This window comes from Gracilinanus agilis, chromosome 6 (genome assembly GCF_016433145.1).
Source record: "Gracilinanus agilis isolate LMUSP501 chromosome 6, AgileGrace, whole genome shotgun sequence".
In the NCBI taxonomy this organism is placed as follows: Eukaryota; Metazoa; Chordata; class Mammalia; order Didelphimorphia; family Didelphidae; genus Gracilinanus; species Gracilinanus agilis.
In genome coordinates, this window is record NC_058135.1 from 165,469,689 (window position 1) to 165,494,947 (window position 25,259).

At 38.3% G+C, this 25,259-nt stretch overlaps 1 protein-coding gene across 1 annotated transcript in view; it reads left to right on the plus strand.

Annotated features, from left to right (window-relative positions):
• The first annotated feature begins 1,011 nt into the window (after positions 1-1,011).
• USP46 (ubiquitin specific peptidase 46) overlaps positions 1,012-25,259 on the plus strand; it is a 46,595-nt gene continuing 22,347 nt past the window's right edge. The window contains exons 1-4 of the mRNA XM_044681732.1: positions 1,012-1,098; positions 10,157-10,237; positions 14,183-14,396; positions 19,076-19,305. Of these exons, the coding sequence (XP_044537667.1) occupies positions 1,012-1,098; positions 10,157-10,237; positions 14,183-14,396; positions 19,076-19,305 (612 nt within the window). The remainder of the gene's footprint in view (positions 1,099-10,156; positions 10,238-14,182; positions 14,397-19,075; positions 19,306-25,259) is intronic.

Genomic DNA, 25,259 nt, shown 5'->3' on the forward strand with positions numbered 1-25,259 from the left:
TCTCTACAGGGTGTTATTCGAGGGGAGTCTTGAACTAAATCAAGGATTTCAAGAGGTAAAGATAAGTAGGGAGAATCTTCTAGACAAAGGTAGGTAGATAGGTGAGAGGAGGAAGAGCAAAATCATAAAGCTGTGTAGAGGAATAATGTGTAAGAAGAATAGGAAGAGAAGGGGTCACATTGGAGCTTTAAATTCCAAGCAGAGGACTTTATATTTTATTTATTTACTTATATTTATATTAATATTTTAATATATTTATATATTTATTTATCATATTTACTTTATATTTGTAGATTCTTGAGGTACTAAGAAGCCACTGGCAGTGTTGTCTGTCAAAGACCTGGCACCCATGCAAGCCACACTTGGGAGCTGCTCCCTTTCCCTTTTGCTCAGAGCCTTAGGACATTTTTTGCATGCCCCACCCATCAGCCTAGCAGCTATAAGCAAGCACTTTCTCTCTCTACTCTCTCTGGTAAAGGGGGAGGGAAATCACTGACTGCTTGAACTTACCCTCTGGATACTCAATCTCTAAAGGTTCGCCTGTTGAGGCACTAGGGTTTGTGTAGACCAGATTTGTGTTTTTGAAAAATCACTGGTGACTATGAGGAAGATGAATTGGAGTGGGGAGAGACTTGAGGAAAGATTCCCATTAGGAGGCTGTCACAGTTTGTAACTATGCTGGTAGTCACTAACCTGTGCATATTCCTCCTCCATACCCTGAAGAGGTTAAAGAGGAAAAGGAATCATATGTACAAGAATATTATAGCAGCTCTTTTTGTAGAAGCAAAAAATGGGATGCAAAATAGGTACCCATCAACTGGAGAATGGCTGAACAAATTATGGTATATGACCATAATGAAATATTACATCCTTAGAGGTCAGGAAAGGGATAATTTAGAGAAACTAGGGAAAACTTGTATGAACCAATGCAGAGTGATAGGAGCAGAACCAGAACAATTTTTACAGTCACTACAATACAGATTAAAATGCTTTTTGAAAGCCATATGAACTATGGTTAATGTGATGATTGCCCACAATTCCAGAGTATTAATGATGAAACATGCTGCCAATCCCCTGACAGAGAGGCAAAAGACTCAGGTGCAGAATGAGACATTTTTTTTTTGGACATGGTCAATGTGAGGATTAGTTTTGCTTGACTGTGCATTGTCATAAGGATTTCTCTTCCTCCATTTTTAACTTGAGGGGGAGAGAGAGTGGATCTAGCACCTGGTTTGCCAAAGGAAAAGAAATAAAAGAAAAAAGGTAATTGAAGCATTTTCTAAAAAACACCATCACCACCAACAGAAGAGAACAGAATGAAGGCCAGAAGGAAATAAAGATAAGCCAGACAACTTTGAATGTTAATGTTGGATTTCTTTTATAGTTAAGAGGAAAAGCAAACTTTAGAGATTTATAGTTCTGTGCACAATTTTTTTTTTCCTGGTTTGGTGAAAAGGTGATGAGTGCCTCAGCTAGGATAGAGGTTAAATGAGTAGATGGAGAAGACATAGCTGAGTCAAATTATAGAGAAACATTCTATGCTTTAACTGATTCTTATGTAACATAATCTCAAAGGTCTTTTAGCAAAGTTCTTAATAAAATCTGGCATCCACACCTAAGCACAATGTTTCAGATAGGGCTTGACTAAGGTAGAGCATAGTAGGTGAATAACCCCCTTATTCTTGGATTCTTTTAATGACCCCCAAGCTCATATTAACCCTGTACTAATTATTTGAGGGTGAGCCTAATCTCTTACCCCTAGTTGTGCAAGGGCAAATCAAGAAGTCATGGACATTCTTAGCCTGATAATCAAGACCCCCTTGCCTCCTATATAATAAAACAGCTATTCCAATATTTAGTTCCAGTAACCCTGGAGTGCTTCCTGTGTTCTGTGCTGTCCATTCTCATTGTTCCTTCAATCCAATGCTTAGATATTTGTTTAGGTACTTTCCCACATATAGGAATCAGAGAATGGGGGTTTGAATTTTAATTCTGACATTTCCTGGATGCTGTTAGACAAGCTGCTTCTCTTTTCTATATATCAGTTTATGCATTGTAATGGGATTAACACAGAACAGATTTTCTTAACTAAATGAGCTTTAACGTCCCTTCCAGCTCTAAATCTATGATTCTGAGCTGTCTATCCTTCATGGCCCCAGCTCCAGGTCCCCACCTTCATGAAGCCTCTCTTACAGGGAGCTCTTACTCCTCTGACCTTTTAGAATTTTTATTGTGGCTCTCCATGGAGAATGCTTTTATTTTAGACTGAGTTAGCTTTCTGCTTTCTTCTTTTTCCAATTTTCCAAGTGTAAACACAGATATAGTAAAGATTTGAGTCATCTCCAACTTGAAAACTTTGATTTGTCATTAGTTCTAGTGCTATCTTTAGTTTTGTTTTATATTTCCTTAAGTAAAGTTGTAGTATTCTTTGGAAATTTTTGAGAAAAAGATGTATATGTTTCCCTTCTAAAAGGTTTTGGAGTCCCTGGGTCCCTGGGTCAGAGAGCAGATTATTAGACTTCATATGATCTCTTCTATCTCTATAATCCCTAGGGAATTCTCAGGAAAACCTCAAAGGGAGGGACTGTAGGATTGAGCTTCCACCCTACAGTCGCTGTATTCTGATTCACTGACACCAATTATCTGTGTAATCTTGGGCAATTCACTTCCCTCTGTCTCAACTTGTTCTTATGTTGAACTGACATCCATAAAGTTGCCATGAAGTCTAATTAATTAACAGTTATTATAAATGCTTTAAAAATGTGTGTTTAATGGGTCATCTTCGATTTTCTCTTTTCTTCTTGTGAACATAAGTAGAAATTAATGCAATCCCCTAGCGATATTCACTTCCTCATTTGCTTTCACTCAGATTCATGCATTGTCCCAGTAACAAATTACTTCTTAGTATACCTCATTTTTTAACCCATTGCTCACTGTTCCTTGATTTTCTTTGTTGTTGTTGCTTTCCTGCTCATACTAGGGAGAAGCAGCATGGTACCCTGGAAAGGAGATGGCCTGGGAGTCAGGATATAAGGTTTCTAATTCTCCTGTTAACTTCTCTGGGTAACTGTGGACAAATCACTTTGCCTTTCCAGGCCATGTGGATTTGCACTTGGTTCCAATAGGCCCTTCCAATTCTTTTCAATAGTTTGTCCTATGTTTTTATATGACCTTCTTGAGTTATATGCTCATGATCCACTATTCTTCTTGTCTTTCCCATCCTGTACAGTAGCATTCTTCTGTCTCAATTGAGTTTTTGTTTGTTGCAAAGAAGAAAACTTACTAGTATTCTTTAGTTTGGTTTTGTATTACAAATTGTATCATAATATTCTTTATTTCCCTTTTCCATTTATCTCATCCATTTAGACTTCCTAGTTGCATTGTAGCTTACTCACACTGTTTTTAGATTCATTCTGTAAGAGCTAACATTATCAACTCCCCTCTGGGGCTCATTGCTGTTCAGAATATTTTTTGAAAGATTGCCATACTTTTACTGGCAGAAATATGAAGCTCAGAATTTTCTCTATCTTTAGATCCTTGATTTTCTCTGTTGAACCATAAAGCAGTCATGCATTGCACTAGTTATGCGTTGAGTTTCTCCACTAGGATATAGAAGTCAGTCATTATTTGTTAAGAGATTGAGCTAAGAGGAAGAACTAGTAGAGTAGTGTTTCTGAGTCTGAGGAAGGGGAAGAGTATCCAATAGGAGGGTGGGGGTAGTTAATAGGGTCATAAGCTACAGAAAAGTCAGAGGAAGACTGAAAAGGAGAATGGCCTTTGGCTATTGGGAGGTCATTAGTGAATTAGAGAAATTTCTATAGAATTATAGGAATGGAAGCTAGGTGGAAAGTGAAGAGGAGAATAAGTAGGGAGCAAATAGGAGTACTGGGCTTAGGTAAGTCTTTTCTCCCAAATAATTTAATCGTGAAGACGAAGGAGATGAAGGAGATGGTAGTGTGGTTGAGTGGGCTAGATGGACAAAGAAAGATTGTTTTAAGATTGTTGAAACTTGAATGCTTTTGTAGGCAAAGGGGAAGGAACCAGTGGAGAGTGAGATTTAAAATGTATGAGAAATTTGATATGACTCAGAGCAAGATTCTAAAGGAGGTAGGAAATGAGAGTCAAAGCTGGATAAAAGAGAGAGTTGGATAGTCCTTACTGAGTCAAGACATTACCCCATGATGTCTTTGGTCTTCTTTGAAAATGGACAGACAAGAGTAGCTATTTTTAGGGTCAGAGGGAGAAAGAAAAAAGGTTGTAATCTTGATATAATTTGAGCATGGAGAAGATGGCCTAGTTGATAAGTTTCCCTCTATATACATGAGGGAAACCTGGCAGGTTTACCAGTCTGTAAGCATAGTATTGGCAGTTAGGTGGTACAGTGGATAGAGCTTTCAGCCTGGAGTCTGATACTTTTTATCTTTATTTATTTATTTATTTATTTATTTTTTAGTTTTAATTTTGAATATTTTCCCATAGTTACATATTTCATGGTCTTTCCCTCTCCCCAAAACTCCCCTAACCCCCCTTAGCTGATGCATAATTCCACTGGCTTTTACATGTATCATTGATCAAGACCTAATTCCATATTATTGATAGTTAGACTGGAGTTATCATTTAGTGTCTACATCCCCAATAATATCCCCATCAGCCCATGTGATCAAACAGTTGTTTTTCTTCTGTGTTTCTGTTCCCACAGTTCTTCCTCTGAATGTGGCTAGTTTTCTTTCTCATAAGTCCCTCAGCCTTGCTCTGGATTCTTGCATTGCTGTTGGTAGAGAAGTCCGTTATGTTCGATTGTTCCACAGTGAACTCAGATACTTTTTAGCTGGATGTCCTTGGGCAAGTTGTTTAACCTTGTTTACCTCAGTTTCCTCCTCTGTAAAATTAACAGGAGAAGGAAAGGGCAAACCATTCCAGTTTCCTTTGCCAGTTATCCCAGTTAGGTTCATAAAGAATCAGATAGGACTGAACAACAACAAATAGCATAATATAAATCAGCAGTAAGATGCTGCAACCATTAGGAAGGGCAGAAGGAAGGAAAAAAATGTTTATTAAATTCCTGCTTTGTGGCAGTCATTGTGCTAAGCATTTTACAAATGTTACCTTGTTTAATTCTCAAAACAACCATAGAAGGGGAGTATGTTCCTCATTCCAGGTTCAGCTAGAATCTCTCCACTGTGCCACCTACCTGCCATAAAAGTTACTGTGGTCTTACAATGTAATAACATGTGTTTAATGTCCAGACCAAGAGAGATAATAGTTTGATGAAATTCTACCCTGTTAAAAATCACAGGGGGCAGCTGGGTAGCTCAGTGGATTGAGAGCCAGGCCTAGAGACAGGAGGTCCTAGGTTCAAACCCGGCCTCAGCCACTTCCCAGCTGTGTGACCCTGGGCAAGTCACTTGACCCCCATTGCCTACCCTTACCAATCTTCCACCTATAAGCCAATACACAGAAGTTAAGGGTTTAAAAAAATTAAAAAAAAATCACATCTAAGACATCTGGTCTAATTCTGGGTACCACATTTTCAGAGCATCATTGACCCACACAGGGATGATTTCCTGTCTGCATTTCTTCCAATTTATATGTTACATAAATTGGTTTTCTGAACCCAAGGGTAGATCTTGATATTTATCTAAAGAATCTTACTCTTCTTGACTTCAGCATACTGTTTAGCCTGCTAAGCCCATTTTTTATGAATCATTTTTCAACCTAACCCAATGAATTATGAAGATCAAATGAGATGATATTTATAACATGCTTAGCACAGTGTTTGGCACATACTTAGGAGCTATATAAATATTAAGCCGTTGTTGTTGTTAGACCTCCTGGATTATGACAAGATTAGAAATAATGCTGAATATATGTCAGTTGGAAAGAACTGAGGATGTTTAGTCTGGAGAGGAGAAGACTGAGGAGCATCATGATTTGCTCTTCAAATATTTGTGGAATTGTTCCATGGAAGAGGGTTTAGATAATATTCTTAGTGGTCCCAGAACACAGGACTAATTGGATAATTACTGGAAACTGGATTTCAGCTTAGTATAAGGAAATGCTTCTTAAGAAATATGCTTATCTCAAAGATGAATGGAGGCTGGTCCTCTGAGGCTATTTTGAAAGTAACAACTCTTAGTATAATTTTTTTTTTTCCTTTGGAAGAGGATGGGCCAGTAAGAGCAGACAAGAGACAGGAAGGACAGCTTATTCAAAATTTCAGGCTTCCATGGGGTTTTAGAAGTTATCTAATATTTTCATTTTTTGAATGAGAAAACTGAATCCCAGGGAAGATAAATAACTTGTTTAATGTTACCCAGGTAACAAATAGCAAAGGTAGGGTTTGTACCCAAGTCCTAGGAACTTTCCTGTAGTGTCAATGGAATTACAAATCTAGGAACTGAAGGATGAAAATTATAGCCCTTTTCACTGTTAATCTATTTTATTACCCTGATTCTTGGGTATGAGCTCAACTTGGGTATTTACCTCAACTACAACTGCTGCCATTGGAGGCTTAGCTCAGGTTCATTCTTTTCAGGAAGAACCATACCCATCAATTGAGGAATGGCTAAACAAGTTGTGGCATATGATTGTGACAGAATATTACTGGGCTGTAAGAAATGATGAGCAGGTTAATTTTGGAAAAATGTGGAAAAACCAACATGAAGTTAGGAAGAGTGAAATGAACAGAATCAAGAGAACATTATATATGGCCACAGAAATATTGTTTGAAGAATGACTCGTGTATGTCCACTTCCAGAAAGAGAACTGATAAATAGAAATAAGACATGATTTTATATACACATTTTTAAAAAAAGAACACACGTAGCTCATTTTTTCATTAGGAGCAGGGATTTTCAAATAACATACTTCTTAGGTGATTGAACAAGAGAGTAACTGATTTTAGGAAGATTTATTTTTTTATGGTGGGGTTTTTTGGACATTTCTGGAGTTGAGGACATTTCTGTTTCAGGGAGAAATGTTTTGTGAGATCTAAGTTCTACAGTTTTATGTTAAACGTGTATCCTGCAAAAAAAAAAAACAAAAAAAACAAAAAAAATGAGATTCAGAATCACAGAATGTCAAAGTGGAACCCATATCTGGATCATTATCTTATTCAGCCAACATTTATTAAATTTCTATTTTATGCAGAGCTCTGGGGATGCCAGTCCCTAACCTCAAGAAGCTTACATTCTACCAGGGGAATACAACATGTACTCAGATAAGCAACTACAAAGTATATACAAAGTAAATATAAAATAATTTCTGAAAGGGGAGGGCAGTAATAACTGGGACCATTAGGAAAATCTTCTTATAGGAGGAGTTTAATAGTTGAACCCATGAAGGAAGCTCAAGATTCATACAGGCAGAGAAGTGTGAGTTGGCAGGGGAGGTTGGTGAGGGGATCCCGTTGTTTTTGTCTGGAGACACATGAGTTTGTTTTTGAATCTGTAAAATCCCAGAGGCCTTGAACATAGCAATGGTAGGTGCTAGATATATATTTTTTAAAATTTGAATTGAGGTTTTTGTTTTTGTTTTTTGACCTTGGTTTTATGCTGATACTGATGCTTATCAAAGCAAATGACCAGCAATTTAGAGGCTTAGAGAGTTGCTTGGGATGTGAAGTGATTTATTGAGATGTCATAGTTCTATCAGAAGGCAAGATTTGAACCTAGGGCTCCCTGACTCCAAGACCTTCTCTCTATCCAATCAAGTTGAAATGGATTTATAAGATTGAAATCATGGTAAGTGAACACTCATTTTAGTCTCTTAAGTCGGAGATTCTTAACCTGAGATCAAAGCACTTGTTTTTTTTTTAAATATATGCGTTGATAAATTTATTTCAATATAATAACTGGTTTTCTTTTGTAAACCTTTATTTAGTGCATTTAAAAACATTCTGAGAAGGGGTGTATAGTTATCACCAGACTGCCAGTGATATCCAAGACACACAAAAAGGTTAAGAATACCTGTTCTAGGGACATGAATTTCTTTTGATGTATTACAGGGATGTGTCTTAGAAGGAGAAACCAGTAATGTATAGATTCATGCGTTACTAGAGACAATAGATTTAAGCAGCATTGTACTTTACTGCATTCCTAAGTGACAGGTAAAGAAATTAGATTACTGGAACAGCAGATAGAATATACAAATTGAGTGGGGAGGAAAAGACAATTTAGATGTGGCTAGAAAATTCTATCCCTTTGAATTATTTGTTTTATTGGGGATTGGTTTTGCATTTAAACTTTTCCAAGTCTCCAGTCATAGTTGTGCCTATTTTCACCCCATTCATTCAGCTCTTTAGAAGCTATTTCCCTCTGTTGACAGGAAATGCTAATTGTGTGCAGCAAGAGACAAGCTCAAATGAGATTAAATAAATTTTTATAGTAACTTAACATCCAATAACCAAAACAAAGAAGTTTACCGAATAAGTATAATCTCCTAAAAAGTATTTTAATAGTCAGTGAGGTAGAAACAAATAACATTAATGAATGATAAACCAAAAAAAAAAAAGGCTTTTATTCTATATCCTCTTACAGATCTGTGTAAAGTTCCATCGCATTGTGTTGTTTTCTTTCAGGAACAATTCTTTACAAGATTCAATTCTTGCCTTAAAAAAATACCAATATTATAGGTCTCCGTAAGCTTGAGAGAGCCGAGCCTTTTATGGTACCAAAGTAAGAAGGCAGGCAGGCTGTCCATAGAATGAGGTCTCAAGGTATGGACATCCTTGGCTGAATGGCAGAGTCTTTCTTTTTTACTGGTCAGTTGCATGCAAAGAGAACTTGGTCCTGTACTTAATTTGGAGTCATCCTGACCTTGTTATGTTCACATTGTTGCATAAACTTTGGCTCACTTCTTCTTGTTGCCAATAGGTTCATTGTTGAAGAAGCTTTACCAAGGTCAGGGAGGAGAATAGTTGTTTTTTATGCCAAAGCGTAGGACTATTTTAGTTGGCTCATCAACTAGTTGCCATTGGGAGTGCCTAGATTCTACATGGGGGAAGGGAAGGGAATAAACATTTATTAAGTGCCTGCTATGTGCCAGAAACTGTGTTCTGTGCTTTTACAAATATTACCCTGTTTGATCAAGCTAGGTAGCACAATGGCTAGAATGCTGGACCTGGACTTAGTCATACTAGAACTCAAAACCAGTCTTAGAAATTCATTAGCTATGTGACCCTGGGCAAGTCACTTAACCTTTGTCTGCTTCAGTTTTCTCCACTGTAAAATGGGGATGATAATAGCCTTACCTCTCAGAGCTGTTGTGAGGATCAAATGAGATAAGTAAACTTGTTCTCTTAACTATTAAAACTTTCCTTTATTTTGATGAAAGTTTTAAGTTGGTGGTGTAGTCCATATTCCATTCTGGATGATAGACTTTCACTCTCATATGAAACCAACATTTTATTCCTTAAGAATTTTTTGGTCATGATTTTTCCATTTTATTGTTTCATACCTCCTCTTTCCTAGAGTTCTCTTAGAGCAGGGGTCGGCAACCTTTTTGGCCATGAGGGCCATAAATGCCACATTTTTTAAAATGTAATTTCGTGAGAGCCATACAGTGCTCACAGTGCGCGCTCCTGTAACAGTGTGCACTCCTGTGACAGCACCTGAAAAAAAAATTGACTTTATGGCTCCTGCAGAAAGAGCCATATGTTGCCAACACCTGTCTTAGAGCATAATGGAAGATGTGGGGGGTGGGAGGAGGGGAGGGAAAGAACATGAATCATGTAGCCATGGGAAAATTCTCTAATTAAATAAACTTAATTAAAAAAAAAGAACATAATGGAAGATGAGAAGAAAAGATTGAGGAAAAGAGAAGCATATTGCCAAGATTAAAGTAGGGCAGCTGGATGTAAGGGATGTTCTTAATTTGAATTCCTTCCCATTTTTGACCCCTTAGCATCCAGCATGAGAGACAGTCATATGAAGACAATAATGTGCCTGCCCATTCTTGCTATCTCTTGTGGTCCAACCAAGCCCCATTACCTGTAATTCATTTGGGTGACCTCTTTTTCTATACACTACATTCTATAGTAACTTACATTAATATCTGACCAAAGAAAATGTTTCTTTTGGGACTGACTTTTTCAAGTTTTGTTTTCTCATCTTGTCTATTTTATATTAAACTAAACATATTATTTTTCTTTCTCCAGGGCACCAATGCCTCTGCTCTGGAAAAAGACATTGGTCCAGAGCAGTTTCCAATCAATGAACACTACTTCGGATTGGTCAATGTGAGTATTATTTTCATTAAATTAAGTAGCCTAGTCTCTTTTCCCATATGGAACCCCCAATGGCCTTGTTTTCATTGCTTGATTTTCTTTTTTTTACAACCCTTACCCTCTGCCTTAGAATCAATACTTGTGTCTATTCGTTCCAAGACAGAAAAGCAGTAAGGGATAGGCAATGAGAGTTAAGTGACTTGCTCACACTCTAAGGAGTGTCTTCACTTGCCCGCATAGCTAGGAAGTATCTAAGGCTAGATCTGAACCAAGGACCCCTGTCTCTAGGCCTTGCTTTCAAACCATTGAGCTACCCAGCTGTCCCCCATTGCTTGATTTTCAATAATTCCATTCTACTGATTAGAAAGTGGCAAATTGGAGGTTTAAAGCTGCCTTAAAATATACATTAGCTATTTTACCTGTGCTAGTTCCTCCTTTTTTTGTGGAGCCTTCTTTATAGGATCTCCCTTACCTATGTATCTTTTAGTAGCTAAGGATAAATTATACTATTCAACAATGAATTTTAATTTATTTTGATGGCCACTCCAGGTAAATCTATGCAGTCAAACTTACCTTTTTCCTAAACCATATGGAGAAAAATCTTAGGTTAATGCTAAATTCATTGCATGATTAAATTTAAATCCCACAAATATTTATTAAGTACTATATTTTATATACATTAAGAGAAAGATTAAATAAAACATACGTCTCTTTCTAGTTTGTAAGATTATTGAGGGCAAGGACACATAGAGGAATAAATATAATATCAGATAAAAAAAGATAATTCTGTAAAACAAATACAACCGAGTTATTATGCAAAGGACAGAAAAAGAAATATCATTTCCATCTCAAGGGAGATAAGGCAATAATTAGATCAGACTTCAGGGAGAAAGTGACATTTGAACTGAGTCTTCAGAGGTCAGGGGGTTTCTTAACCCAAAGGGAAAGAACATGGAATGCATTCCAGCTTCTGGTGAAGTAGACAGGAGGAGCCATTCTATGCAAACTTCTGGTCCCATTTCATTTCTGTTTTAGCCCCTTTGAATTTCCCCAGAGCAAAACCCGGTGCATAACAAGATCTACCAGGCTCTGGTTTCCTGACCAGCTGGCTATGGCCAAGTAATCAAGTAATACAACCCATCTCCCTTACACTTTCCCTTCCTGATCTGCCTCTCTGGGTAGAGGGCTTAATAGAGCAGAAACACACTCTCAGAAATACCAGGCTGTCTTGTACAGCTGCTCTGGTAGCACACTCTGATGATGTAGCCATAGGCTAAAGCATGATTTCCAAAGGAAGTTGCCCTCTGAATGCAGCCCTTTCCCCCTGGGTGTGTGGCTTCCCTCTTGAACCTTCCTTATAAAGGGAGAGTGAGAGGCTAGCAAGGAGAGAAGGAAGGTTATGGAACCTGAAGTGATGTCTTTGGGTCGGAACAGAAGCATATAAGGGAGGGCTGTGAGTGAAATGAGAACATTTATTAAAATAGAATGTCTTGGACCCCTGTCTGTACGGGCCATTACTGAAGTAGTGGGAGTTTTGCCTTTACAAAGAGAAATGTATTCATGGTATGTGGGGAGGAATAAAAATGGAGGCAATTAAATGGAAGGAGAAAGAGAAACTGATGTTTATTTTCTTTCTCCCCAGACTTGTTAGTTTTTTCACATTCGCAACAAATGTGATATGTCACAGCTCCATCTAATTTCTTAAAAGAAATTGTTCTCTCTCTCCCTCACCTTTACCCGCACCCTTTCTCCTCTCTTTTAAAAAAGAAAAACCCTTAGCTTCTGTCTTAGAATCCATATTAGTATCAGTTCCAAGACAGAAGGGTAGTAAGGACTAGGCAAATGGGGTTAAATGACTTGCTAGGAAGAGCATGGGGCGAGATTTGAATCGAGGGTCTCCTGTTTCTAGGTCTGGCTTTCTATTCACTGAGCTATCTCTATTCTCCCTTCTCTTCTTTCTGCCTCCTTCCTTGCCCCTTCCCCTTTTCTTCCATCTCTTTTTTTGTGTATATACACTATTAAACCTGGCAAGACCATTCAAATTCAGAAAAGGAAAATATAACCCAGAAGCTTTCCCCGTCGAAGCCTTCTCCCAGGCACTGTCTGTTGACTAAGGGCCAAGTTTCAGTGAAATAGTGTAAGGCTCTCACCTCAGGACCTTATCATTGGTGTGTAACATTAAGAAGCTGGTAAGAAGCAGGGGAAGGTTATAGGACTTGAAGTGTTCATGGGTTGGAGTAGGATATTATTAATAAATCAGAGGGAATATCTGTCTTCTTCTTGGGCTAAAAACAAGCCACAAACTAAAGGAACAATTAGGGTCTGTCGTTCTGATGAGAGATTCATTTACTGTTTCAAAGAGAAGAGGATCCTGGATTTAGAGTCTGTGAAAGCTGGGGATATACTAGTTTCACTGAGAAGTAGTATGGCATTGTAGATAGAAAACCTGCTTTCAGGGAGATGTTGGTTTCAGTCCACTGATGGCTGTGTGATCCTGGGCAAGTCACTTCATTTCTTGATTTTCCAGCCAACCTCTTAATATTATGAAATGTAGAGCCAGTGTTGACTTTCAAAGGCAGAGGAATTTTCCTCACTGGCCATTTCTCATACCAAAAAACCCCAAAACAAACTGAATAGTTATACTATTTATTTCACAGGGTTCTTGTGAAGATCAAATGAGAAAATACAAATAAAGTTCTTTGTGAACCATAAAGGCCATTTGACCTGCAATGAACTCAAATTTAGCAAGCAGAGAACTACCAGCCTTCCACAATGAGACGAGAACATTTGAATGGTCTTTCTAGGCTTAATAATATCTACCATGATGTTTTTTCCCCACTTGTGACATTATACCAAAGCCAGATTGTCGCTACCCTTCCAATTACTAGTACATTTGTAAAGATAAAGGCTAAAAAAGCATTTGTTCTAATACTTTTTCTCCTTTTTTGTGGTCTATATTTTGTCTTCATGTATCCTTTTATTATCTTGGTGGCTAGGGGTCAAGAAAGCTCAAAGTTGTCTGGATCTTCCTGTGTTTCCAAGAATCTCTGCCCTCACAAGTGGGTGGCATTCAGCTTCTGCTGAAATGACTCCTTTGAGGGAGAACTTTTTGGACAGCTGTGAAGCTTAGACATTTTTTCCTTATCAGCAGCTGAACTCTACCTCCTTTGTAATCCCTACTCATTGATCTTAGCCTCACCCTCTGCAATTCTAGAGATTGTCTAATACCTCTTCCAGATGGCAGCTTTGAAGTATTTGAAGACAGCTATCATGTCCCCTCTCCTCCCCACTTCTAAGTCTTATCTTCTCCAGGCTAAACAGCTCTGGTTTCTTCAATGAGTCCTTATCTGATATGGTTTCAAACTCATCATCCTGATTGCCCTTCTTTCTACTATGCACCTGTTGGTAATTTTTCTTTAGATATGGTCTGGCCATACTAGAGATTGTCCTGCTATTTATGCAGCCAAAGATAGAATTGCCATTTTTAGTCCATCATTTCAAACTCATATTGAGTTGGCAGTTAGCCCAAATCCTTAAGTCTTTTTTTCCATGAAAAGAGTCTTTCCTTCCTAAACATAAATATAGGATTTAAACATTTGTCCTTATCAGATTTCATCTCTTAGATTTGTCTCATCATCCTAGCCAACAAGACCCAACCAGTTTCTCCATCAGGGAATAAGACTTATTTTACTCTGAAGATTTTTGCATGTGGTCTGTTGTACTCAGAGGAAAGGTTCAAAGACTATCATTGAGGATGTTTGTGTTTTTCATCTTTTTAAATTGATCATACTGATCTTTACAATTCAAGGATTTTACTACATTTCTAGTACAAGTAGGCTGACGTAGATTCTCATGCCTGGATGAGCATTGAATATTAAGGTCTCCAGAGATAAAGGGCTTCTAGAAATCAGATCTCTTTGGGAAATGATTCATGATAATCTGTTTTTCCTTTGGCAGTTTGGGAACACATGCTACTGTAACTCCGTGCTGCAGGCATTGTATTTCTGTCGGCCGTTTCGAGAAAATGTATTGGCGTATAAGGCCCAGCAAAAAAAGAAGGAAAATCTGTTGACTTGCCTAGCAGACCTTTTTCACAGCATTGCTACTCAGAAGAAAAAAGTTGGCGTTATTCCACCAAAGAAGTTCATTTCAAGGTTAAGAAAGGAGAATGGTGAGTGTAAAGCAATGCCTTGTTTAAAGCATGACTAGTCTTGTCTGCTTTCCTATAAAACGAGAAAAAAATTAATGATAGGACTTAGTGGATCAAATTACTTCAATCATAAGGTTTATTTCAAGAGTCTGCCATTTTGTTATTGGTGGCATTCTCTCTACAAGTGGAGAATGTAATTCTTATTAGATTTTTAAAAATCTACTTATTAGGTTTTCCCCCAAGAGCTGTGTCCAAAAAAAAAAAAGATCATAAACTTGTGACCCACCTAGTGATGGCTCTCTCTATCCAAAAACAAAGTCCATTATTGGGTTTGTATTTATAAGCTTCTTGCAATTTGGTGGACTCTTTTAGAGTGTGCTTTCACTGATATAGCCCTTGAGGATTGATGTACATCTTTTTATATCAAAGAGGCTTCAAAATAGGTTTTTAATGGAGGAATGGCTCCAATATGAAGGTAAAATTTGAAATTTTGTTTTAGCAGGAGGTTCTATGAATTTTTTTTAATATATGTATAATAATAGTTCAATAACATTGGTTTTCTTGATATCTTATTTTCTACATTAAAAAAGTTTTTCTGAAAAGCGGTCACAAAAATAGGCCTTCCATTTTTTAGAATAACCTCCCAGAAGGATTAGATGTGTTCTGCTTGATCTGAGTGGGAAGAACCAGGAGTGATGAGTAGAAGGTACAATGAGGCAAATTTAGACTTAGATGAAATTTGGTCAGTCAATAAGCAATTATTAGGCATTTACTATAGCCAGACACAGTGCTAAACACACTGGGAATACAAATACAAGCAGAAATAAGGATAGTTCCTGCCCTCAAGGAATTTACATTCTAATGAGAGAGGACCATCCATAAAAGGAAGCTGAAAAGACTTTGTGTGTGTGTGTGTGTGTGTGTGTGTGTGCGCGCGCACCCGCACGAGTGCGCATATACACAAAGGTATGTGGCACAGATACATTATAGAGGATATGAGGGGTACAGCATAGGGAGTAATGAGATGTTGGCTGGCCTAAATGCCCTCTAAGGAGAAGCCATCTGATTAGATGGAGAGGCCAGACCTAGGGGTAGAGATTGGTACTTCCATTGTGAGGATTCCAGGGTTTGAGTGAGCTTCAGGATGAACAGGGTTCTGGGGCATGGAACAGGAAGTCCATAGTACAGCCTAGAGAGGAATGAAAAGGAAAGGAAAGAACAAACTTGTGACCCTCAGAACAATCACCGAGGGTAGTGGGCTGCTTTAGGAGGTGGAGGATTTCCCCTTATTGGAGGTCTCAAAGTGGTGGATAGGAAATTGTCATGGAGATTCTTTTTCAGGTATAGATTAGATTTCATGACTGTAAAGAGCCCTTTCTGCTCTAAAAATTTTGTAATTTTTGTTTGAGGACCGAAAAAAGCCCACCTCCCCCAAAATAGAGCCCTCTTCTTATAGGATCATAACCAGGGTATTGTAAGAGAGACATTTGCCCTAGGCATTCCTCTAAATAGAACTTCAATTGAAAGAAACATTTTGATCCATTAATTAGACAAAATTATACTATCCTGTACCCTTGTCATAAGTATTTATAGCAAATGAATATCATCTCATACTAGGTAGTGCTTTAAAAAAACAAACAAACTAGTTCTTTTTAATTAGATTGTCCCATTCAGTTAAAGAATATCAATTTAATATACTGTGCTTTGTGTTCAGTTGACTTGCTGCTGTTCTGGTTTCTTACTCTGATTTAATTTTTTTCTTGGAAGGGAAGAGCTACATCGGATGAAAAACTATTTATAGAATAGCTAAAGTTGTTTGATGTGTGCTCAGGTATATCTTATCTTTTAGCATTAACCAGTTTAGCCAAAGCTCATTGTTAGATGATCTAATCTTACATGAAGCAGTAAGATTTGAACCCTGAGCCACCTAGCTGCCCCTTTCCTTATTGTTTTTTTTTTTTAAGATAACTATCCTCTGTCCAGTCTCCCAGGTTCATAATCTTGATATTATCCTTAATGCTTTATTCTTCCTCATCTAGGCTCTTGCCTTTCACTTCCATGATGTCTCTTATTCCTGTCTCCTCTCTACTTCACACACTTTTATGCAGGTCCCCATCATCTTTTGCCTAGATTTTTAAAAATTCATGTTTTATAATGAACTTAACAAAATGTCCACAAATGCATACATTTCTGTATAGATGGTAGAAAACCATCTCATCTGGTCCACCACGAATCGGGGCTGTTTGGCATCTAAGAATTTTCACCGTAAGCATTTACACTTTGGAATTCAGCAGATGGTACAAATCAGAGCTTGATTTATTGTTTTCTTGATTGACTAGGCTTAAGAAAGTGATGGAGAAAATATTAATAATGCAAATTAAACTGAAAACTCTTTGGAAATTTTTGGAGAGTCAGTTGTTAAAATTTTACTAGCACACTCCTGATAATCATATCTAAATTGGTCTCCATCCCTTAAGTTTCTCTTCACACCATTCCACCTATCATAAGAGCTGCCAAAAGTAATTTACCTTAAGTATCAATCTTACTATACTATTCCCCTACTCAGTAAACTAGTGGTCGAGTATTGCCTCTCAGATCAAATATAAACCTTCAGGATTGTCTTTTAAAGCCTTTCCCAGCCCCAGTTCATCTTTCCAACCTCATCATAGATTACTCCTTTTCCCTACCTTAATAGACCTAATCTCCACCTCCCATCTACATGTCTTTGTACTGGTTTTCTGTCCTCCATGCTTGAAATGCCAAATGCCCATCAGCTCTTACTCACAGTCTTTGGCTTCCTTCAGAACCCAGCCTCCTACCCAAAGCCTTTCCTTATTCCTCCCAATTGCCTTGTAGGTTATCTATTCTGTATTGATTCTCTATGTTTTTATCTGGACACGTTGTCTCCCCTAATAAAATGTAAGCTCCTTGGATTGTTTCCAGATGGAGATTTCTTTCCTCAGAGCCCAGCAGTATGCCTGCCACATGTAGGCGGTGTTTAATAAATTCTAATTGAGGGATGCTGTCATGCAACAAGGTTGAATGCACTTAAGTACAAGAGGACACATGCCTATAATGAGATGCTGGTTGTGTATACGCGTCATCAGATGTATGTGCTGTGTACTATTTAAATTCAGAGTAGAGCAACTTTGCTTTGGTTATAGGAATCTGTCCTCAAATTAAGGAGCTTGTTACACGTTCCTCTCTAAAGTAGATTAGTTCTAATTCATATGTACAATCTTACTTTCCAGTTATTTCACTTGATATCTGGAAATCAAACATTAGTTCCATAGTATAAGATCTTTTCTTGCCTTCTCTGCAAATCATCTCCCCCAGCTCTTCAAGCCCTGTGACCCCTTAAATCTTTTGCCCTTGCCCCAAAGTTATCTCTATTTCCTCCCTCACCCTTCCCTGACCCGCATTAGCATGGTACATGGCACATAGTAACTATAGTTTAATTACCAAACGCTTGGTAACTATGTCATAAAATGACAAATATAAAGAATTTGGAGAAACTTGGGAAGACTTGGAGGAACTGATGTCAGCCAAATGAAGTCAGCAGAAGGAAAAGAACCATGTCCATAATGAACAGAGTAATGTAAAGGGAAACAAACCAGAAAAGCTTTAGAGCTCTGATTTTAGCTGAGACTTAAAGAATCTAGGGAAGTGAGGAGATGGAGATAAGAAGGGAGAGAATGCCAGGCATGGGGGACAGTCAGCCAGTGAAAACACCTGGAGTCAGGAGATGGGGTGTCTTGTTTGAGGAACCACAAGGAAGCCAGTATCACTAGCCTGAAGAGTATGTAAAGGGAAGTAAGTTAGAAAGGGAAACATGTTATGAAGGGCTTTAAGAGCCAAACACGGGATTTTATATTTGATCCTGGTGGTGAAAAGGAGCCACTGGAGCTTATTGAAGAGAGGGATGACATGATCAGACCTGTACTTTAGGATAATCACTTTGACAGCTAAGTAGAGGCTGGACTGACTGGAGGGAGCACAGGGGCATGAGGTGGGGAGCCCAAGAAGAAAGGAAGATTTAAGTTGTGTTGAAGGGAGCTAGAACACAAGAGAGATATTCTCATTTCTTTCTCTATCCGATTTCAATATCCTGTAGTTTTGGATCACTGAAATCTTTAGAAGAGACCTTGATTCCTTGGAGGCTGAATAATTCATAACAGAAAATTCAGAAAGTTGATAGCTCTTTTTCTTTCCTGTAGCAGTGGGACAGTGGATAGGTTACTGGACATAGAGTCAGGAAGCCCCAGATTTAACTTACATTTGTGACTCCGAATAAGTCACCTCATCTCCGTGCCTTAGTTTCCTCACCTGTAAAATGAAAGGGTGAATGGTCTTTTCAACTCTTAATCTATGAACTTGTTTTGGATAATATTCAAACTTTGTTTTATCAGGAAACAGAACTTTAAAGAACTATCCATACTTAAAGCAAAAATCTTAAATTATAACTTAGAGATGGTTTCTTTTTTATTTAAATGCAGCTCCCTGGAAAGCTTAGGACTTAGAAAGTAAAATTGAAATGGCCAAGAATTATTCTTAAAGCTTAGTTGCATAACACAGAGAAGTATCCTAATATACCTGTCCTTCTTTTAAAATAAAAGTTTAGACATGGTACTTGATTTTAATTATGCAATTTTTTCCCTATAAAATGGAGAGCAAAATAGTGAATTTCTTTTTTTTTTCAGATCTCTTTGACAACTACATGCAGCAGGATGCCCATGAATTTTTAAATTATTTGCTAAACACTATTGCAGACATCCTGCAGGAGGAAAAAAAGCAGGAAAAACAAAATGGGAAGTTAAAAAATGGCAACATGAATGAACCTGTGGAAAACAACAAACCAGAACTCACCTGGGTACATGAAATCTTTCAGGGAACGCTGACCAATGAAACTCGTTGCTTGAACTGTGAAACTGTAAGCTTTCAGATATTTTTTTCATGTTGTAAATTGTGTATGTGCACAGGCACGTGCATTTATATGCATGCTTCTTCTTTAACTAGCAACAAAAATATACTCAAACCTACTGTGGATGAGGCACCATTCTAAAAAAAATATCAAACTGTTCAGATGTCAATCAAATGTATATGTAGTGGGTATGTGTAGATGGATAAATGTATGAGTACATGGGGAGGGGGAACCCAAAGATAAAACATGGTCTCTACTCTCAAGGACCTTAAATCTCTAAAGAATGTAAGTACTTGGGTAAGTCTACTTGAGCTAGATAATTGAGAATTTTTTCTCACATTGTCTAGCCATCTTTCTCCCATTGTGCACTTGGGAAGTCGATTTATCTTTTTTTTAAAAAACCCTTACCTTCCATCTTAGAATCAATAATATGTATTGGTTCCCAGGCAGAAGAGCAATAAGGGCTAGGCAATGGGGGTTAAGTGACTTGCCCAGGGTCACACAGATAGGAAGTGTCTGAAACCAGATTTGAACCTAAGACTTCCCATCTTTAGGCCTGGCTCTCAATCCACTGAGCCACCCAGCTGCCTTCTACATTTATCTTTAATGAATTTCATCTTCCCAGATTCATTCTGTTGCACCATTCTGGTATCCCTGCCCGCCATTTATATGTTTGAGGCATCAATAAAGCTGTTGAGGGGGCAGCTAGATGGCTCAGTGGATAGAAAGCCGGGGCTAGAGACAGGAGATCCTGGGTTCCAATGTGGTCTCAGATTCTTATGTGATTAGGTATGTGATTAGGCAAGTCAGTTGACCCCCATTTCCTAGCCCTTACCTCTCTTCTGCCTTGGATCTGATACTTAGTGTTGATTCTAATATGGAAGGTAAGGGTTTAACAAACAAACAAAAAATGACCCAAGCACAGATCCTTGAGGCACTGCACTAGAGACCTCCTTCCAAGGTGATTGAAAAACATCAGTGAGTCTATCCATTCATAGTTTTGAATCCATCTTACTAATCTATCATTTAGCCCTTAGCATCTTTTCCTAAACAATAGCTTGAAAAACTTTGTTAAGAATGTAAAATAATGATTATAAAAGATTGTGAGTTTGAAAATGTGTTACTTTAAGTGTGATCAGTACATATACTCATGCATCATTGCAGAAACAACCAAGGCTAGCATCTAGTTAGCAGGGATATTTAATTGAAATAAGATGTTGTACACTGTTAATACTACTTATCTCTGAGCCTCTAATTCCCCTTCCCACTCCAATCAGTTGTCTTAATTACTTCTTGTACTGCTTTTTCATTATGAATTATAAAGCTAATTTGAGGGCATGTTTGGTACTGCTTGCCCCCGGCACCATGATTATTAGTTATCACTCTTGAAGGAAGAGCTTTTATTAGATAATTCCATTAGTGCAGATGGGTGAAACTGAGGACCTGTGAGAGTTATGGCAGTGACAGAAGAGAAGAAAGGAGGTTGAAGTCGAGAGAGATTGCAATTATGGAGTTAAAGTAAATAGGACTTGGCAGCTGATTAGATAGGAGAGGTAAAAGGAGGAAAGAGTCAAAGCCAGCACTACAGTTTTGAAGGCGTAAGTGAAAGGTAATGATACAATTGACAGAAATGGTGAAATCAGAAGGAATTTTAGGTTGGGGAGCAAGATGGTGAAGTTGGTCTTAGACATATTGATTCTGTTGTTATTTTCTGCCCAGTGCTCAGCATTGCTGGCTGTGGAGAACTTAAAGTGCTATTGACGTGTTCGAGTTCACAAAGATGTAAAAGACTGATTATATTGAGTGTGTGCTTTGTCCAGGCCAGGTATGCTTTGAAGGATGAGAAGATAATTCAAGAGTTAAGAAAAAATGATCAATAATTACATTTGTGAAATCTCCCAGTGGGACCCAACTGCAGAGGATTGTGCTGAGTAGAGAGATTGGCCCCTGGAGAGTTGTCAGTGTGATAATAAGAACTCCATGTTTCTTCTAATTGCAGAGGAACAGCTTTCAGCCTTGTGTTCTGGAAAACAATGTTGTTTTTCCGGTTCTCGCCCTTTGGAAGTCAGTTGTGAATGTTGCCTGTGCTTGCTGCTCAAATGTCAACGGAAGGATTTGTAGAGACAGGGCTGGTTTCGATCTTATTTCAGAAGTGACAGGAGAGACTGTTTTCCAGCTAACATTGCCAAAGTTACTTCAGAATCTAAAAGTTGCGAAGTTTCCCTCAGTTTTCCACTGTTCTCTCTTTCACTCTTATTTCTTACATTTCCTAGGTCTATTGAATTTTACTTAACATGTATGGGTTTCTTTATGTTTACATTTTATCCCCTTCCTTGCCTCCAAGGTCAACTGGATTAAGGCTGAAAACTAGTTTGGCCCCATTTATGATTTCCCAGCACTTTTTTTTTAACCCTTACCTTCTGTCTTAGTATCAGTTCTAAGGCAGAAAGGCAGCAAAGGCTAGATAATCAGGGTTAATTTTGCCTTGCCCAAGGTCACAGAGTGAGGCTCTATTAAAAGATACAGAAACCTATCATGAGGTCAAGTCTGTTCTTTGAATTCTTCTGTCCTTCTTTGGACTCTATAGTCTCTTCTGAGGCTGTCTAGGGTCAATTGGCTCAACTTAAGGTCAGAAGTTCGTTTTAGTTCTTAGAGTTTAGAACATGTCCAGGTCTCTGCTTCTTCAAGTGGAAAAGAAGCTGAGTAATATAGCAAGGAAGAACCCACAAGCTCTTCTCCCTAAAGCAAATAGCAATGGATGAGTGGGGACTTTTGTCCCATTTTCTCCCAGCTACACATCTCCACGTGTTCTTGCCTAGATCTCTCTGCAACTCTATGATTCAAAGTTGAAGCAAGGAATTTGAGATTAAGAGAAACTGTTGAGTGAACACAAATTTTAATTGGGATGTAAACATCCAAATTTAAACAAGAACAGAATGAGGTTTCAGTGGGAGGGTTTATTTTTTTTAAATGGATGAGTGTGGACCCTGCTGTTAGAACCAAGTCAGTACCAGCTGAAATAATAGAAAATATTCTTTGAAGCTTTGTGTATGTGTGTGTGTGTGAAGAGATCTGGGTTTGAATCCTGACTGTGCTATTTACTACTTGGGCAGATCATTTAACCATTTAATACAGCGTCCTCATTTAGAAAATGGAGAAGTAGGATAGGATACTCTCTTAGGATTTTCTAATTCTATGACTTGCTGAGGAAAAAAGAACTCTTTCTCTCCCTCTCTCCCTCTCATACATACATGCATCATATTATTGTAAATGGAAAGTAGTTTTAGAGAAAAGAGACCATGAGGTCAGAATATCCTGCAGAAGGTGGGGGCCAAGGAAGCCAGGAGGTGAAGGTAAGGAGGCAGAGGATCCATTCATGGGGCACAGACAATGTAGAGTCAAACATTCAGAGATGCACTGTTAAAGTTTTAGGAAAATGAGGAGGTAAGTGTAGCAAGATTATAATGTGGAAGGGAACAAGGTAGGAAAGAAAGAAAGGACCAGTTTGTGAAGGTCTTTAAAAGCCAAATAGAGGATTTTCTATTTGTTCCTGGAAGTAATAGAAAGCTACTACTGCTTTTTTGGGTTGACATGCTTAGTCCTGTTCTTTAGGAAGATCACTTAGACAACCAAGTGGAGGATGGACTGGAGTGAGTCAGAACTTGAGGTAGGGAGGCACACTAGAAGGAAAGCTATTGTCAGTGATCCAAGTATAAGAGGATGATGGCTGGCACCAAGTTGGCAGTTGTGTGAGAGGGAGAAAAGGATGTCCATGAGAGATGTTGTAAAAACAGAAACAAGGTTTGGTAACAAATTAGATATGAGATGTGAGTGCAGGTGAGGTATTGATGATGATGCCAAGGTTGCTCCTGGTTGACAGGAATAGGGAGATTTAGATATTAAGCATGTTGTAGGTGAAAGTTGATGGGTTCTCTTTTGGACATGATGAGTTTTGAGATGCCTATGAGGCATCCAGTTTGAGATGTCTAAACGATAGTTGGTAATGTGAGACAAGAGCTTAGGAGAGATTGGGGATGATTATATAGGTCTGGAAGGGATCTGAAAAGAAATGGGCTCAGTGATAATTGAACCCATGGGGACAAATGAGATTACCAGTCAAGATAGGATAGAGGGAGAAGAGAAGAGGGCCAGGACAGACCCATGGGGGACATCTATGGTTAATAGGTCTGACCTGGATACAGCAAAGGAGATTGATAAAGAAGGTGTAGACAAATTGAAAAGAAGCCATGAGATAGAGTCATGGAAACCTAAAGAAGAGAGCATATCCAGGAGAAGAAGGTGATTGACAGAGCCAAAGGCTGCAGAGTGGTCCAGAAGGATGAAGATTAAGAGAGGGGCTATTCAATTTGGCAAGCATGAGGTCATTGCTAACTTTGGAAAGAGCAGTTTCTGTTAAACAATGAAGGTTCTGGGCAGATTGAAGAGAGTTTAGAGGCAAGTGTGAGGAGAGAGAGTGGAAGTCATGCATTTAGAAGGTTTTCTCAAGGATTTTAGCCAGGAAGGGAAGGAAGATATAGAATGATAGCTTGTGGGGATGGTTGGATCCAGTGTGAGTTTTTTAAGATTGGAGACATAGATGGAAGACACGGGCATGTTTGCATGGTAGCAGACATAGAGATTAAAGGTTAGTGAGGGAGTGGGAATGATAAAGAGGACAATCAGCTAGAGAAAATGGGATGGATCAAGACAAAAGGGTACATGTACAAAGGTTTGCCTTGGCAAAGAGAAGGGCCATGTTTTCATGTGAGACAGAGGAAAAGGAGGAGATAGTGAAGGAAGGCATCTGAATGGTGAAAGATGAGAAGGAAAAACAGAACTCCTGGCAAATGGCCTCATTTTGTGTGTCTGTGTATGTGAAGTCTGAAGCCTGAGTACCTTTGGTGAAAGTTTTTATGTGAGTCAGATAGCCAGCCAGTTAGGGAAGTGTAAAAGGATTGTCATGCTTCATTGAGGGCCCAGGTGAGATTATGTAACTTAAATGTATACTGAATACAGTCAACATGGATCTTGTTTTTTTCCAGTCACTTTCAATAACTAGCTTGTGAACAGGAATGAAAGCAGTATATTTGGGGAGTAATCCAAATTTGGATTTTGGCAAAGCTTGATTGGCACTAGAACAAGGGGCTAAGGAACTTAAGTGTAAAGGATACTATTACAGTTGAAGCGATTTAACCAGAGGTCAAGATAGGGAAAGGAGGAAAGCATAGCCAACGTAAGTGCAATGGGCCTGAGAAAGAACTAAGGCATGGAGGGATTAGAGGTCACAATGATGATAAATGATGTGGGGATTGTAAGGAGGAGGGAAACATAGCATGATAAAAGCTTATCAAATGAGGGAATTTTAGATTTCATGATTATGGAACTAGAATACTTGTGGGTGAGAGCAAAATCGAGTATATGGCTGTGTGTAGTTGAGGTAGAGTGATGAAGTGACATATGGCAACTGAGTGAGGAGGGTATGAATTAAAGTGCAAACAATACTGAAAAGGGGTAGACACACAGAATCATCAGGAGGGAACCAGAGCTCAGTGAGTGAAAGAAGATGCCATCATCATCATCATCATCATCATCATCATCATCATCATCATCATTATCACAAGTGACATATATTGGAAAGTTAGGAAACTTGAATGAGTACCTGTATTTTGGATGGCATACCTATAGTATGATGGCAGGAGTTGGGGTGGAACAGTCACTCAACTCATTGAGAAAGTAGATGACAGCTACCAGATTAGTAGATAACAGCTACCAGAATTTCAATTATATGACAAATTTGGATTGAGTGTTGGTGGTAGATGGTTTGTCTAGATTTGATGATGGGGAGAGAGGAGTATTTTGACTTTCCCAGTGTGACTGATGAGTCAGGTGATATTAGTAAAAATGCAACCAGTCAAAAGACATTTTTAAAAAACAAATATATTTCTAATTGATTTTGTTAAATA